Source organism: Lates calcarifer, linkage group LG18 (genome assembly GCF_001640805.2).
Source record: "Lates calcarifer isolate ASB-BC8 linkage group LG18, TLL_Latcal_v3, whole genome shotgun sequence".
Taxonomy (NCBI): domain Eukaryota; kingdom Metazoa; phylum Chordata; class Actinopteri; family Centropomidae; genus Lates; species Lates calcarifer.
Window position 1 is genome coordinate 18,687,357 of NC_066850.1, and position 17,594 is coordinate 18,704,950.

The 17,594-nt window shown below is 41.6% G+C and overlaps 2 protein-coding genes across 2 annotated transcripts; one reads left to right on the forward strand and one right to left on the reverse strand.

The window, feature by feature from the left end:
* Positions 1–34: 34 nt before the first annotated feature.
* tmem121b (transmembrane protein 121B) lies at positions 35–7,624 on the forward strand. Its single transcript, XM_018697231.1, is given in 2 exon segments — positions 35–1,393; positions 1,395–7,624. Coding segments are annotated over 2 exon segments (1,179 nt in total). The 5' UTR covers positions 35–820; the 3' UTR covers positions 2,001–7,624.
* il17ra1a (interleukin 17 receptor A1a) lies at positions 7,623–17,221 on the reverse strand. The gene is made up of 11 exons (XM_018697228.2): positions 16,960–17,221; positions 16,230–16,254; positions 15,601–15,747; positions 14,728–14,849; positions 13,706–13,832; positions 12,941–12,988; positions 12,684–12,838; positions 11,785–11,859; positions 11,570–11,639; positions 10,285–10,395; positions 7,623–10,195 (listed from the first exon to the last, which is right to left on the reverse strand). Exons 1-11 carry the CDS (start codon positions 17,050–17,052, stop codon positions 8,751–8,753), a joined length of 2,418 nt encoding a protein of 805 aa, XP_018552744.1. The 5' UTR covers positions 17,053–17,221; the 3' UTR covers positions 7,623–8,750.
* Positions 17,222–17,594: the final 373 nt, after the last annotated feature.

A 17,594-nucleotide genomic window follows, 5' to 3' on the forward strand; every position in this document is an offset into this window, starting at 1 on the left:
TGTGCTGCCTCAGGATGGTGAGTTAACACAGTCGGTGCTGAATACTCCTCTAGTTTGTTCAGTAGTTGGATCCCATGACTGTAAATTGAAACCTCTTGTTTGTCACCACCAACTACCATTCCCCTCAGACTCTTAGTGTCCCTTAGGTTTTCTCAGCCTGTGAATTGAGAGTGTTTCCACTATCAAAAAGCTCCCATTAACACTGAACACTAACACACACACACACACACAGGCCAGCTGGTCAACACAGTGAGACATTTACCAACCACAGAGCCAGATATTTCCCTCAGGAGCTGAAGAGCTGCTGACAGAAGAATGTAAGAAGATGTGCATTCATCAGGTGGACACAAACACACACTTCAAACCAATGAAGCTGGTGGTGTGTCTGCTGGATGTGGGTTAACAACATGTTCACTACAGCAACTTTATATACCAGTGATGTGTCCACCTTTTCTTTACTACCTCCTGTGTGTGTATTTTTTCAGGTATGGGACATTATGTTTGTGATATTTCTACCTGTGTTGCACTGACAGAACAGGCAACACTGTCCAAACGCCTCAAACACCAACAGGCTCTGTGATGGTTTGTTAAAGAGATGCTGATGAAAATATGTGATTAATATCATTTCTTTTGATTAATAGAATAAATAGGCCTTATTGACTGAAGAAAGAATAAATAAATAAATGAAGATGAGGCAGCTATAGTCCATTCCATCAGATTCAAGTCCGTGTCTTCCTTTGCGCATGTCTCTGTCTCCTCCTTTTAAAGAACAAGGAAGGAAGACGGGGGGGAGAGAAAGGGAGGCGACCGCAGAAATACAATGATCTCTGAAACTGGGAACGACAATCCGAAGGCCGACTATCTCCGATACGAAGCGAGCTGCTGCCCTGACTCCCCCGTCTCATCCTCTCCGGAACCCGAGCGGCTGAGCAGGAGGCGGGACACCCAGACCACCAGCGGCAGCATCATCCCGGAGGAGAGCGGCAGCATCCAGCCCCTGGTCTCCTCAACCGCGGCCGCCACCGGCATCATGACATCGGGGGAGTTCATGCAGACCGCCCCCCTGCTGGCGCACAAATCCAAGAGAAGCCTGTTGTACAAGGCGCTCTGCTTCCTCCTGCTCATCTTCCAGGGCGGGATTCTGGACTTCTACCTCATCATCTTCACCGACCTGTACTGGTGCTCCTGGATAGCCACGGACCTGGTGGTGATCTCGGGCTGGGGGATTTTCTTCATGAAGAACGCGCGGAGCAAGAGGGAGCGGGCCTGCGGCTTCCACCAGAAGAGCTCCATCTTCGGCTGCAACCTCGGGGAGTTCACCTACGCCTACCTGGCCTGGCTCATCTATGTCATCGCCTGCACTCCGAAGGTGGTGCTCATCCTGGAGACCTCCTATCCTGGACCTGATCGCGCTGAAGGTTCCGTGCGGAGTGACCGGCTTCAAAATCATCGTGCTGCTGTCCGCGCCGCTGCTTTTCTGCCTCATCAACTCCATCATCGAGGACCTGAACGGGGCGACGCGGCACCACTCCCAGAGTTGCTTCATGAGCACCTGCCTGGACCTGCTGGACAGCTTCACGCTGGTGGAGATGCTGCTGAGGAACGAGATCACAAACCTGTACCTGAAGTACACCGTCATCTCGGTGTATTTCGTTGCCCTGGCGGTGCCGGTGATCTGGCTCTACGAGCTGACGGCGTCGGAGCTGCGCTGCCGGTGGCTGTGGGCCCGCTTCTCCACGGGCCTGCTAGTCAACGCGCCTCTGCTGGTGGTCAGGTGTTTCCAGGTGTACATCGACAAGATGCCGGTATCGGTGTTCATGTTTAAAAACATGTTCTTCTTGGTGTGTAAGTTCCTGGAGCTGGTGGAGCAGTGTGTGGCGGTGCGGGGGGTCCGGAGGCTGGCCGGCAGCGGCAACCCGGCCCAGTTCTCCCACTGCGTGTCCGAGAACGACATGTGTCCGCACGGATACGTCAACACCCTGGCAGTCACCCAGTCCTAGAACCCGGGCTGAGGACCGGGTACGCGAGAGCCGTTTACCTGTGGTGTTGGCGGGAAAGTGGAGAAGGTGCTGCGCGCCTGACACAGCTGGAAAATGGAAAAACCCAATTAGGTCCGTGACAGTGGCTGATTGAATAATGCAGACAGGCAACAAACCTACATGTAAAGTATTTAGACAACAATGTGCCAATTTAGAAACTCTTTCCACCAGTGTAGGAAGATCACTGACTGTGTACAGTTCTACTGAGAGAGGAAACTAAGTCTAATCATCCAAACTGAAGGAGTCACCTAACCCAAAATGCAAAAATACCTCTAATGGTGAGTTGTTTTTTTGCCTCCAGTTCTCCAGTGTTCAGTCAGGGCTGGACCAAGCTGTTAGCAGGCCCCAAGGGCAAAAAGTGAGCTGTGGGCCCCTAATGACCCCCCCTGTAGTTTGGTCATAAGTTGGCTAAGTACTAATTCATTTAAGGATATGCACCATGCAAGCTCAATATCAACTAACTGTTTAACATTACTAAAACTAGATGTTGACTCTAGAGGGTCCACGTGGCCCCAGCAAGGCAGTAGAAGTTTGTTCTTTGCACTGCTCAAACAGCTTTCCTGGTAACTCTGGACCATCCACAGAGCAACCAACCAATAACCACACTGGAGTTATGGTCTGATGCAAAAAAAATTAAAAAAGAATCCATAGATTCACTGTTATAGGCTACAATGCTTCAAAGCAGTTTGATTGTTCAGTGTTTACAGCATATGTTGCTTTATTTGAATGACATCAGTTAAGCGCATCTCTGAAACACTGGAGCTGATTAGTCATCTGAGTTTTCGTCTCAGAATTCTGATTTTACACAGCAGGAGAATGGGTTTTCCAATTTTTGATGTCTGGAATGCATCATCTGTACCAGCCTTACAATGCTCCTTTTCAGATGAGTCTACAGGTGCTACAGTCAAACCCAACACCTTCAACAGCTTACAACAAAGGGAGAACAAACTGTAGTGCGTTGGACCTTATTGAGTTGTGTGTGTTCATCTGGAGAGTTTCACCGCTGCACTTGGATAGAGCAGAGAGACTGTCTGGACTGAGTGAAGCATTGAAATATAAAGTGCAATTTGAAGAATCCTCACCTGGGCTCTGCTCCACCATCTACATTAGTGTTTTCTATTGATGACAGTGTTGTCTGCTGGTGTGTGCTGGTTATACAGGCTGTGTCTGGTACTGAGAGTAGAGTAGACTCATGTGCGTAACTTAATGCCATGCATACAGATCCAATAGTGCCATGACAAACAGGTTTTCTAAAGCTCTTTTAAATGGACCCTGGCTGACAGGAGCTTCTGCTGGTATTGCTGGCTCCACTACTGTTCTACTTCTTCTCTCTCTCTTAGATCAGGAGTCCTAAAAGATCACTGAGTACTGTTCACTCTGTTTATCTACTATTTTCAAAGCAGTAGTTCACTCAGTCACACCCATTTATTCATTCATCGGCTGACGGTATTTAATCTTTGCTCAATCCAGGCTCTGGAAAAGTTTGTCATTTTCAACACCTGACAGTCAGCTCTGGGACTACACATATTTATGTTATTTTCATAGTACTTTATGGAATCCCATTTCTCTTAAGAAAGTCAGTTGAAAAATAATCATGATGCCTCTTACTAAGCCAAGTCACTTATGAGATATTAAGTCCAAGTCACAGTCTTGACCCACTAAAATCATAAAGGTGTACTAATCAATATTTTCTTTTAACTATGGATACATGACTGTGTTGTTCATAGTGAGGAACACACAAAGAATGATCCCAGCTCATTGTTTTGATTCTCCATTAGTGATATTTCCAGCAGCAGCTCTCTTCAGTGACCACTGAGTGGAGTGCATTGCATAATTTAGACCTCTGTTCCTCAAAGCATTGTGGGTTGGTAGGTGACACAGGATTGACCAGCAAGGCAAAAATGGCAGGTGGATCCATCGAAAATCAAAAATGTTTCAGTTCAGGGCCAAGTTTGATTGAAAGCTTGAGTAAAGTGATGCAGTGGTGTTACAGGAATTTTACCTGCTGTGCTTCCATGCCCGTAGAGGGAAGCATCATTAGCTGGGATCCCTCTTATTTATGTTAAATATCTCCAAGATAATAGAGGACAGGGACAAAATGAAATGCATCTGAAAAATCATCCTCACCAGAAAAAGACCTGACTGGCCGTTAAAACCACCTACACGTTTTTATGATTTATGTTTTCTCTCTCAAGGAGAAGCAGAGGTACAGTTGCCTGACGACTAAAATATTCTGTGTGTGACATTAACACTGGAGACAGCCAGCATGGTACTTCATCAGTCCAAATCTTTAGCACAGAAGAGGCAGATCAGAAAACATGATGTCCGTTTTGTTTTGGTCATCTGGGTTGTTAAAGATACTGACAAACAATGTTGTCCTGCCAATAGTGTGTCAGATCAGCGATGCTCATTGTAGAAATTTTGGAAGGCACAGAGTTGGAGGACTTGTTGACAAGTGCTTGGTAATAGCACACAGCATCTCGCAAGTTAAGTCTTCCTGACCAAGCTGTTCCTGCCAGGTTTGCCCCCTGTTCTCAGTCTTTATGGCAAGCTAGGATTACCAGGTCCCAGAGGTGTGCCTGTACTTCATTCACAGAGGACACCAACACCAACCTTTTCACTGTACTCTAGGTAAGGCAGTCAAATAATCTGTCTAAAAAAGTCCAACAGGTGCTGAAAACCCACCTTTTCCCTGTATGTAAAGGTTTACTTACATGTGAGTCAAAATGGGAGACAATCTGAATGCCAGTGCTGCTGTGAACAACACAGGTGATTGACAGATACAGATACACTGACATCCTCTCAGTGTGTAAACAGAGACTGACTAGAGCTTTGTTTGAACAGTACATACTCATAGAATGGTCACTGTCCTCCATGATGAGCCCCTCCATAAGTGTATAGAAACATTGGGTGATCACAATGTATTAGATAAGTATATGTGACTGAAGATTATGTATAGTCAAGGTATTGTGCAATATTGGTCAGGGAGGTTCAAACTGATTTTAGTGCCTATTATTTATGAGTGAGGGTATCTGTGCATTTTTACAGCTTTGTTTGCTTCTCTGTGAACGATCAGTGTCTACAGGTCAGAGGTTGATGTGACTTGTGCCTTGTGAGCAGCGTAGGATGACTGAGGGGTCAGGACCTGATGAGGAGAAGAATCCTCGATAAAGGACCATACCAGAGTTGTAAAGTTTTACCTCTTTTACTACAGACCACAGATACTTTACATTTCTGCTGACCCTACACTACAGTGTAATGTAGGGATTTAAATGTCTGCCTACCCCTTAGACAGCCTCTAGTTTCTCACATTGAAATGTACTATGTCTAAGGAGTAGGATTAAGGAAGTTTTAAGCCTCTAGTGATTTTAATGCTGCATTGAAATGAAATGACTAGTGACTGCTAGGAGGGAATCAATCTCAAAATGTGCAGTTTGCTTAGGGATTGGCCAGCACTGATGCAAAGTACATTGGATTTGTAGTTGAAAATGGTGAAACATGCAAACATAATTTATGTGTTTTACAATTATGTGGGTTAGCTTGGTGTCAAAGTCAATTTTCTGTGTTGGTGAACACAGGGTCCTGTAGCATCGGCAAGGATTAAGAGCTCAGTTTAAATCAATTTAAAATGAACTGAATCTTGGTCAAATTTAAAGGTACATTGTTATGATGCTATAGCTACCAATAGCATTATACATATTCCAAAAACATACTGTACATTTAGGGTTTAGGAATTGTTAATTTACCTTTAAGGGTCCTGACACACCAAATTGACCTAGAAGAACTGGTGCTGTCAGAACACGACAGCTGTAACATTTCATGCTGAATCAGCTGAATTGCTATTGATAAAGGCTGGCTAGAGCCCAACAGCCCAGTGTTAGGGTCTTTAGATTGGATTCCATCGAGGTTTCACTCACATTTTAAATTGAGATTAGATCTAAAGAGCTTTCAGTCCTAGATTCATATTTACTGTACACCCTATTGTTGATGGCTTTGTTGAAAGTTCTTGAAGGAACCTTCAGTTGTTAGGAAGCTCTTGAATCCTAATAAGACGATGAATGTCTAATAACATAAACTCATTCTGACATTTTCAGCTATTGGCTGCTTCTGTACAAGGATACACAGACGAGTGGGAGAGGTGACTGTTGATTTGACCCATGCTAATGAACAATCCTAAATCCTCTGCATTCTGTTGCATCTAGTTCAGCTGAACTGTTGTCCCCGTAAACTATGACCTGCAGCTGTCAGTCATTAGGTGTCACTGTTGTGCCTCTTATTGTGTCTGCCTACCTTACCTACCCTACCTTTCAATTATATTCAAACTACTTATCATGTTGTGGGTGTACATCCTCCAGACAGCTGCCTGAAGTCAAACAGGCTGCCTTCTGTGTGTCAGCTATGGTTGGTGGGAAAAGGGACAAGACTTAAGTTCAGTCAGTTCAGCTGAAGACAGTGTAATAGATTGTTAATAATAATTAATAATGGGCATTTTATTTAGAAAAATAAAATATATAATAATTTGACAAAATAATCTCAAGGTCTATTTTTCTTTTTCTAGAGCTTTCAGCCACATGTCTCAGGTCATTTCTGTCTCCGACATTTGATGTCTCAATCAGTTGGTCACTGACTCCCGGTCAGTACTGTTCTCCACAGCTGTCACATGTGATGTCACACCAGTCTACAGACTACTAGTTCTTACATGAATGAAGTTCATGTCCATCAAAATGGACATGATGGAAACAGACTGGATCTGGTGATCCAGACCATGGGATGTGTTTGAAATTTTAGCAACACATCTTGAGAGCATTTGTGTCAAAGTCAAACCTGGACTTTAACCAGAATCTTGGATCAGTGAATCTCATCAAATCATTAACTGAGTTGTTGTTCATTCACTCTACAGACATGAGGGTATCTGACCTCTCTGTAGAGGATTACACATCATCGAGCCGCTGCTGTACAAACAATATAACATGCTGACTGCTTCTGTGGTCCTCTCAGCTTTGTTTCTCATGTTGCACTGATGGCAGAACAGCTTCTGTTTGTTGCTTATCATATCTTGCCAAAGTATTAAAGTTGTTGTATTCTATATTTTGTATAACTTCCTTGTGCCAGTAAACTTCTAAACCTTTGCATATGCAGCGTATGCTGTTGGAAATGTTCTCTAAAGATCTGTGTTTGGATTTGCACAGAAACCTCACCACATAGTTTAATCATAAGGAGGATCATTAATTTACTTTAAACTTTAAACGGAAGAATAGAGGGCCGATAACTTGCATGAATAAGCACAGTGCATAACCACACTGAAACTATCAAAGGCTCTCATGGACATGAGTATTCAAAGAAGCCAATCATACTACACAGATTTAAATGTTTTTGTTTTTTTTTTTCTTAAATAGACCACATGCAGAGAAAAACACAATGTGTACAATCTGAACACTCTCATAATGTATGGAGTTTCCTTTCATTTCAAAACTGTTTACAGTGTGTGGTGTATATCTGTACTGATATAATCCAATCTCTGTACTGTAGATGTAAGATGTAAGAGTATTATGTGGTTGAAACCTGAAATAAATCTGAGGAAAGTACTGTTCAGTGTTTATTTATTAGGAAAATAGATGTTCATGAAACAAAGATAAGTGCTATTAGATTCAGTAATAAACCCTAACCTTTACTGTTAAAGAAGACTGAAGCCTTAAACAATCGCTGATAAAAATGTTATTTATGATATATGCTCATTCCTGGAATCCCTTTATTGTTTGTTGTTACCTGTTCATATGAATAAGTTCAATTGCAGAAGATAACACATCACCTCAAAATATTTCCTTTACAGCAGGAAAAAAATAAACAATTTAAACCTTAACAATAAACCTCAGATTTAGTTGTCAGTCCATCAGAACCTAAGAAGACTAAGGCTTCTTTCTAGATTCAACATCATGGAATAATGAATGATGTAATGGATAAAAGAATCATACGGATTGGTGAGCCAACTCAATTAATATCCAACTAAGCTTCCCACAGCCAGATTAACCCAGCAGTGGCCCCTGGGGTAAAAATGAGTTGTAGTAACTCTGTGTTTGTGTGTATGTACTGGTTATGAGCAAATGTATATAGTATAATGCATCATGTAAACACAATATAAACTGAAATAATTAAGAACTACATTAGAACTACATCCCATAGATGCTACATTTTTACAAGATAAGCCACTGGGCAGTTTCAGCTTTGCCTGGTTGGAAATCCAGCCTTGCAGCCTCCTGTCTGAGCAATGAACCTCAACCACGTTCATTCAGCTGCAGTTTCATTTATAACCACTAGATGCTGGCATCATCATTAAATGAAGTGCAAATGATTACATCCAAGAAGTCCAACAGCTCTTTTCAAATAGGTCAAGAATTGTTCATACCAAATCAGACCATATCCAGGAGCAACATCCACAATAAGTTTAAAAATGTACCTTTCATCAGTCACTTTGTTCCATGAAGGTATGATCACACTGATTATATTAACATAATCATATTGTAGGGATTTTTATATTCCGAAAGTCATACATAAACATTTAATATGTTGCATTGTGAGCCCCACACTTTACTGGCCACAGAAATACCTCTGTCTTGATGCTTTGCACCCTCCTACTTTTGACTCTTATGGTGATCACACAGGTAATGTTGGTTGAAACGTTTATTGCTGGGGGTGAACTTTGGACTTTCAATATCAGTTCCCTTCAGGACCTGAAGGAGTATCAGAGTATCTGAGATTCTGCTCAAACAGCTCCTCCTGCAGCCTTGCTAGAGCTAGCAGTGGATCCTCTTTGAAAAGGGGTTCATGCTGAGAGGAAATTTTGGAGATGTAGCCCTGATCAGATCCACTATTTGGACCCTTTCCACTGGGCTCCACTTCATCATCCTCCATCTCCACAGGCAGGGACTGGCTGATTTCACCTGGAGGGAAATACTCACTGCGCATGGTTGCATATGAGGATTCTGGAGGGACTGAGTTGAAGGAGTCCTGTAGGACAGAGTTTCTGAAGTCCAAATGAGATGAGAGTCGGCTTGTAGGCAGCAGTGAATCCTCTTCATCATCCTCACTGGGAATCTGACCCAGTGGTTCTTCTTCAGTTGGGAGCCAGTTCTGTCTTGATGATGGTGACTTGTTAAAAACAGGCTCAACTATGTAGACAGATTCTGGACTGGGGCTGTGAGGATTTATGTTTGATGGATACTGATGTTTGCACTCAGGGTTCACTACTGGTGTAAATTCTACCACTGAAGGCAACTGGTGCTGTAGGTTCACTTCAGGCGTGAGGACATGAACACTGTTACCATTTTCAGTTATTTCGACCTCATGGACATAGACAGGAGGGCCATCTCTGATTAGAGGAACACACTGTAGGACTGGAGGGATCGGCAGCTGGCCAATGAGCAGGTTGACTTCAGGTCTGATCTCCTCCTCACTGTCCATACACTGCTTCTCAAACCAATCAGGATTTTCCAACTGGTAGGCCTGGAAAGTTTCAATGGCATTCTTTAGGTCTCTGCCTGAGGGACAGTTGAAATATTCGTCCCCACCGATGCCCTCGATGTGAATGACCTGACCTGGCTGATACTTTTCAATGTCCACAATGCGGAAGTACAGCTCTTCAAATTGCTTCATCAATTTGTATTTGACTGTGATGTCAAAAACTGACGGTACATCTTGTTCACTGCTGATGTCATCAAAGTAAGCCACCATATACTTGCCCAGCATGCCTGTCTGGTGCATATCTGGTAGGAAAAGGTGGAGAAAGGGGGTGAGCATGTCGTCTGTGGGGGAGAGAAGGTCCTCCTTGAGTGTCACCCGGCCTTGACCGCACAAAGCCCTCCACTTTGCCTGGACACCTTGTGAGCACAGCACCAATATTTTGTCTGATGGATTTTTCAACTGTTGCCGTTGCCACTCAAGCCAGCGGACGCGACCCACCATGCCAACCGAGGTGGAGTCTAGCAGATCTACCAGCACCTTGGTGCCACACTTGGCCTGGAGGAAGGCACAGAGCTTTAGCACAATGTCCCTGTAGAGGTAGTGGTCCTGGGAGTAGATGATCAACACTTTGGGGGGTTGTTTAATCTGTGGTTGTGGCTGTGGTTGTGGCTGCGGTGGATTATTTTCTTCCTTATGTGCTGCAGCAACACCAATGCACAACAATTCAGATAAGGTGCCATGAGTAAATTAAGAGTAATTTTGAAAATGTGCTGTATTTATGACTAACCTGGCTTCCTGCAGACGACATATATAATAACTGCCATCAGTACACACATTAGCACCACTCCCAGGGCAACAAATGTATATGAAGGAACATCTGGGGGGTCTGTTGGAATTACTGTGAGAAACAGAACACAGTTCATTCATTAGGTGTTGCTGTTTTTACAGAGTTTACTAGTCTTGAAAGAGACACGCTGATGGACTGCAACTCTGTACACCTGCCCCTGATCCCATACAGTGTGGTTTAGTCATGCTATGCTGAGGGTCTGGGGTTCGCAAAGTCAGTCAGTCAGCTGGTGCGGGTACTGGATTAATGTATTTTTATACAGACATTTTTGATTGAATCTGAATGACTTTGTTGATTCCCTGACACTTCATCTAGCGCCATGAGGGAGTCAAATTATATTTAAGAGAAGTTTCTACTGTCTTCCTCTGTCTTATTGGCACATTTCATTCTGGTCATCAGTTTAAAAATCTGTCATTAAAAATGCACTTAAGTGTATCATCTTTTTATCTGCCCAGAGGTCCTGGGCAGGATAGTGCTGTCTATTGTAAAATACAGTAATGTGTGATAAAACATTGTTCCAGTCTTTGTGCAGCAGAATGCAGACTTTACAGCCTTCACGTGCAATTAGACCTTATATTGAGCTGCTTAGTGTCACTGGCCATTAGCTTCAATCTTTACTTAAAACACTCTTAGCTAATTGGCTATTTAACTAAGAAACCAAGTGTTAATATTTGACTAGTCTATGTTACCTAATAATTACCTCAGAATTTTTATTCTAATGGTGGCCCTGAGAACGGAATACACTGAAGTTTAGAAAACACACACAAATAGACAAAACCAATTAAGTGAAGATGTTTTCTACATTGTGTTTTTTTCAGCATTTTTTTCAAAATGATAACCATTTGTTGTCAAAGTGGTGAAGATGTTTTCCTCATTTGCTTTGTTTTGTCTGTCTTGTATATCTGCTTTATATATATTTCTAATACACCAACTACTGCATACAGTTCCAAAACAGGTAATACATGACCAGATATTCTAGCTTAGCTAGCCCACACCAGTCTTTTATCAATATGGCACACCATTGTCCCAACTATCCCATCATCATGGACCAGTGTACATAAAACATTCCGCAGTGACTTACATTATCACACATATTGGGAGCAATTTTTGACACTTGAATGACACCTCTTGACCAACCTGACCACACTGTGAGACTAAGGAACGCTGTATTGCAATCACTCTCCTACTTTGCCATGATACTGATATTCTGTATCTGCCAACATACCAGGACAAATATCCCAAGTTCCTTTGTGACGGGCACAGTCCTGGCCACATTCTGGGAAAAGAGGTTTGATCTGCAGTGAAGAATTAAGTCACGTTAACTCTAACATGAAGCTCAAATGTGATCACAGAGAATGCGTAGAGGCATTGCCAAATAAATACATAAAAAAACATTATACAGTAACATCGATTAAGTAGAGAATATTTCAAAAGATTTACCTCAACATCAAACTGGCAACAGGAGCTTGGCCATTTATCAAGGTCGAATGTTACAATCAGAGTGCTGTGATTGGCCTGGAGGAGAGAGTTTAATTCATGCAAATAGTTTAAGTATTAAGGTCAGTATTTGAGAGTAGCCCACAGAACAGAAACAATATGCTGTAAGAACACTTATCAAGACAATTATCAATTCAAACATTTATCAGTTTTGAGTATAATTCTGGTTCATTTCCCCTTTCAGTTTTAGAAAATAAGAAAATGGAGACTGGGATACTGGGACATCCTTTGTGTTTCACTGACAGTACAGGCTATAAACAATATGAGTGACACCTTTCAGTAAAGCACAACACAAACCAGCAGATTTCAGTCCTGACCATCACTCCTTGATGTCACACTTTAGAACAACAACCTGGTCAGTGTTCTGAATAACCCTCATTCTGACGTTTCTAGTAACTTAGTTAGAGCTACTAATAAAGATTTTAAATGGCATATGAACATATGACAGCATCATAACATACATGAACCCGATAAAGGACATTTCACTCCTAATCAACTACAGCAAAGCACTGAAGTTCAAATCAAGTCCTCAGAACATCCTCAGCACCCATAGGTATCTAAGTTACATACATTCAAGGAGTCTGTAAATATAATGAACAGTCTTTTGCACAATCAGCAGAAAAATACTGCAGAGAACTCCTCTACAGAGGAGAAAAAAGGAAAAAAAAAACTGGGGTAAAAACTAGGCTAAGGTAGAAAACAGGATGTTGTAATGAGCACCTACAGTAATGTTCTAGGTCAAATCACTGAAAAGGAAACTGCACTCATCAACTGTGTGGGACAGCCTACTGCAGTACTGTTCAAAAACAAGCATCTGAGTGTCCATCATAATGTGACCTTACCTTGTATGAACGTTGTACATGTTGGGAAGTGGAGCAGCTAACAATAACCATGTACTTTTCACACAGTGTGTCAGGAGTGAAGCTGACAGCCAGTGCAGACCTTCCCCTGACTGTGCTGATCTGAGCCAGACTGATGTTAGGCTGCCACAGACTTCCTACAGTACAGTAATAAGACAAGACACAAGAAATGGTTAGAGATGGTTTATACCATTCCCTCAGTCTTACTGAACTTAAGACTCACCGACTCAGTGACTCACCTCTCTCTATGCAAAACTCGGTCATCTGCATTTTGGAGTCGTGACAATCTGATTAAACCAGAATCAGAGAATTTAATCAAAGTCAAGCCAAGAGAATGAACACAATCTTCCTAGTTTATTTGTTTCAAACAGTTGTCTTGAGTTTAGGAAATTGAGCTGTTTTTGTATGAATGTATCAGCTGCCTATAATTCTAAAGCTGCTATGGTGTTTCAGATACTTCTCAGTATATAGTGTATATAGTCCTATATCTTCCAGTTAACCATTTTATTTACGCTTCACACACAGACACACAGAAAACAGATTACGTGAGAAAAAATAAGGAAGCCAAACTCACAAATGTGAAACTTCATGTAATAAGAAGCACTTAAATTGCTATATGTCCCACCATGATTTGACAAATACATTATACAGTAATCTGTCATCAAGTATGCTAACAGAGGTTTCAAAGAAGTCTGTTTTACATCATTAATGTGCACATGTGCGCAGCAAGGCACACCAAAATCTAATCAGATCATCTACTCCATATGGAGGAGCTGTAATGTAAGTATGAAGTTTCTTCCAAGTATAATTCCTGAGTTATTGTGTTCAGTAGAATGTGTCTATAGAGTTACAGATTAACAGATGGCAAGATTGACAACATAATGTCAAGATAAAACTAAACTCTCTCATATCTTCACCCAAACAGTGACAAGACAGGACAGGAGCATGAACAGACCAGATTCTTTCTGGTACTGTTTCATTTACTGGCTTTGACTTCAGCTCACCAGGAACAGTGACAACAGTGCTGACATCATAGCTGCTGTGGCCCAGCTCCGGCTTGGGGATGTTGAATACAGAGACCCTGTATGTATGACCAGGGTCCAACACCACCATGTTAGCTGAGAATGACCACTGAAAACACAAAACAGGCAGTTAAGCTCTGACAAACTGTTGTTGCATGATGCCAATGACAGGAGCCGTCCAAGGTCTTTCTCTCTCATCCTGATCTGCAATATTTCATGTGGAGTCTCTGCTGATCTGAGTCCAATCTGAGATTAAAGTACTGTTTTTCAGTTGTTACTGAAGTTTACATAGTTTAATGCCTTAGTGTTTCTGAAATTTAAGTATAGAACAAATAAATAATAAAGTTGAAAACAAGCACTGACAGAATCTTCTTGTTGAACTAAACTGAATTTCAGTGTCTGACTGATCCAACTCACTGTGACCTTCTTTCTCTGATGGAAATGAAACATTAATCAGAGAGTTTGTGCCACAGATGTGTTACGGCTGCTTTGCTTTCACCCTCTGACCTGTTCATCCCAAACCAGCTCCATGAGGTTTGAGTTTGGAGACTGTGCTGCTGTAGGATGAAGCGCTGACCAACCAGTCAGTGTTCCTCTGTTACTGCCTTTCACTCACCACTCTGACAGTCAGATACAACACTACTTCCTACAGTACAGTGTTGTCCTGATGATGCATCAGTTTGTTGTCTTTATACAGACAGAGTTTGGAAGTAATTGGTTGCATTTACTTTCAAGGCTTCATCTACTTCTAGTCAAGGATATTCACTGAAATTTCAATAAAAAATGGAAAAATCAGGATGTTCTTCAACTTCTGACCAGTAGAGTGTATTTTATAACCTGTGCAGTGATTTGTGTCCACAGCAGTGAGTATGGAAAACTGTCAAATACTGAAAGTAAAGTGTTCACTCTTAAAATTCATTTAAAAATGAAATGAAAAATAAAGATTTTAAATTTGAAAATGATCTGAAAATCAGAACAGTTTGAAGTGACTTTGAGCCACTTACCTTTTCCCCTGTTGGACTTCTCATTGGCAGTTTGTCTTTGAAGGAATATCGAACACACAGGTTCTGATTGGTGGAAGTCACCAGGACATGAAGCTCAGTGGCTTTCAGGTAACGGATGCTGCCTAAGGAGACACACATCTGAGGTTATTTCCTCATTACTCCCTCTACACCCAGCCACAATAAAGGATGATTCTGTTTTTCTGTTTGTTGTTTTACAAATCTTATTTTTGTTATTGTCTGTCCATCACTTGAACAGTATTACTAACACTGTACTGACCAGGTTCACTGCTGAGATCTGGGAACAAAGTGATGTCAAACTGGTCATGAGGCACAAGATGCTCAGACAAATTAGATTAACTAAGCCAGTTTATTGGGGGTCAAACTGACAGTGAGCACACACACAGTTTGATAATAATAATTTTCTCTTGGTTTGCTTTAAACCTGTATCATTGTCTCTTCACCTGTCATACATGTCACAGTCTTCCCACAGTCACTACACTCATTTCTAACGAGCAACAAACTGAGATTTCACATACTTGTGTGTGTGAGATATGATTCACTGCTGTGTGGGATGATTATCAGGAGCTACTGTATACAAAACCTTCACACTCAAGATACTGAAATAAAATGGCAGATGGTAAATACAGAGCAATATTTAAGGAGTCATCATCTAACATTCCACATTTTGGTCTGGGTTTGCTTTATTACAGTCATTGATTATTGTGCTCAGTTTATTTTACTGCTTTTGGAAATACAAAAGATGTGATGAGACTAGAAGAAAATGTGAGCCTTTTATAGGCATCTGTCTTTAATAACATATCAATAATCTGTGTCATATACTCAGTACAGTGATGTCACAGCAGCCTGACTCACCATCATCCTGTATCGTCCAGTTAGACACCAGGACAGGCTGCAGGTGTCCTCTCTCATCCTGCCTCATGTCCACAGACACCTGCAGCTCCTCTGGACGGCTGGGAGTGTATTCATTCACAACCAGCCATCCTCTGTCCATACAGTTACCTCAACACACACACACACACACACACACAGAATGTCAGACAGCTGGGAAACCTGATATCATCATCATCATCATGCCTGTATTTACTGCATGTCCTCTTTAGTTTGTAAATGTATTTCTTCATTTAAATGCATTAGTTTGATTGTAGAGGACGACTTTATAATCAGCTGCCAATTAACTGCTTGGTCTGACATATGAAGTTGTTCTTTTTACTACAAGTGTTGCTGGAGTTTGACTTCTTCAGACTTTTCTCTTTTCCATGCAGCTCAGAAATTCCTGCCCTGCTTCACCTTAATGCAGGAAAGTATCATAGCTCCACAACGAGTGTGATGTGAAGATAGGTGATACAGGTGACTAAATGATAACCCTTCAAAACGCTAAACATTCGGTTACAAATTACTGAACAGCATTGTGCCTCTACAATATGTGCATCAGAGCAACAAGGAAATGACAAGAGGAATGAAGAAAAGCAGCATTTACTCACTTGTTCTGACTGTACAATTCAAACCCTGCAGCAGGAAAAAGAGAAAATAAAGGAGGAGAGCTGTAGTGTTATTTTTACAAACAGGAACTTTACTGTTTTTCCAAAACAATCATGTCTTTATGGAACCCCCAAAAGACCCTGTTTCAGCCCTGTCACCACCACTGTGTGTATATGGTACATTACAACACACATAAACAGTAGACTCTTGTTATGATGATGTGTTTTTCTAGTTAATTATGCATCATACCCTGTGATTTTGTTTTAAGGGGAAACATTCATATGCTGTTATTACAAGTAAAGATTTAACCATGTCTAAATGATGAGACATAGCTGACATTAAACCTTTATCAGACAACTCAATGAACACTGAGTCATAAATAAGAGAATGAATGAAAATAAAATGACTTCACGTTGGATGTGTTCAACGGATTGTGTTTCCCCCAGACGTCAGCTCTACAGTGTAACCGTCATTATAACCAGAGGAAAGAGTTGAATTGTTTTCTCGTGTTTCAGAAATATTCTGTCATTTCTCCACTAAACCTCAGGTGACTGATGATATTACGGAGCATCACTGTAGTATGTGAATAAACGATGAACTTTAAGAAAGAATTATCTCTTCTACTGGACAAAATCTCTACATATTCATGAGAAACAGTTGGTGTTCATCCACTGTCACATCTAATAGAAGGTAAATTCCGTCCCATGCTGAGCCGTGACAGGCCGCGCTTACCTGTCTGGAGCAGTTGAGTGGTGGCCATGTTAAGACCCTCACCGTGGACGACAGCGGCACACTCAGTAAAACCAGAAACCCCCCAAGAAACATGTTCAGCGACTCTGTGTGACCGTCAGACCCAGTGAGGAGAGGGTTTGTATTCTGACAGGAGAAAACAAGAGAGGAGAGGAGGAGAAAACTAACAAAGACCGACGCTGCTGATTAATGAAAAACTTCCTGCTTAGTATGAAAATCAACCTGTTTACAGTAAGTTACCTCATGCTGCCTTCACGTCGCATAAGAACATAGACAATTGTTCTGTTTCTCTGAATTATCTTCAGCTTGTATTGGATAACGGACATCTCAAACTGAAAATACAGAGGACATGGTGACACACACACACACACACACACACACGCCGTTTGTAAATACCGTCCAAGAGAATGGATTTGGAAACCCCTAACATTGTGGGCTGTATCCTCAGCAGGTACAAGAAAATTACAATCTGCTCAATACTTTAAATTTCCCTCCACAAATATTTCACCCACTAAATTTGCATATTCAGCTTGAACATACTAAAAAACTAGGATAAAAATCAGATAACTTATTTGGGCACAGTTTCTCTGTATGTTTCACTAGTGAAGTGCATGTCT

Bases quoted from the DNA above. Each gene is read 5' to 3' on its own strand.
- il17ra1a (XM_018697228.2), bottom strand. From the start codon at position 17,052: ATGTTTCTTGGGGGGTTTCTGGTTTTACTGAGTGTGCCGCTGTCGTCC. The intron at 15,748-16,229 runs GTGAGTAAATGC...GTGTGTGTTGAG, and splicing joins GAATTGTACAGTCAGAACAA to GTAACTGTATGGACAGAGGA. The intron at 14,850-15,600 runs GTGAGTCAGGCT...GTGTCTCCTTAG, and splicing joins CTGGACGATACAGGATGATG to GCAGCATCCGTTACCTGAAA.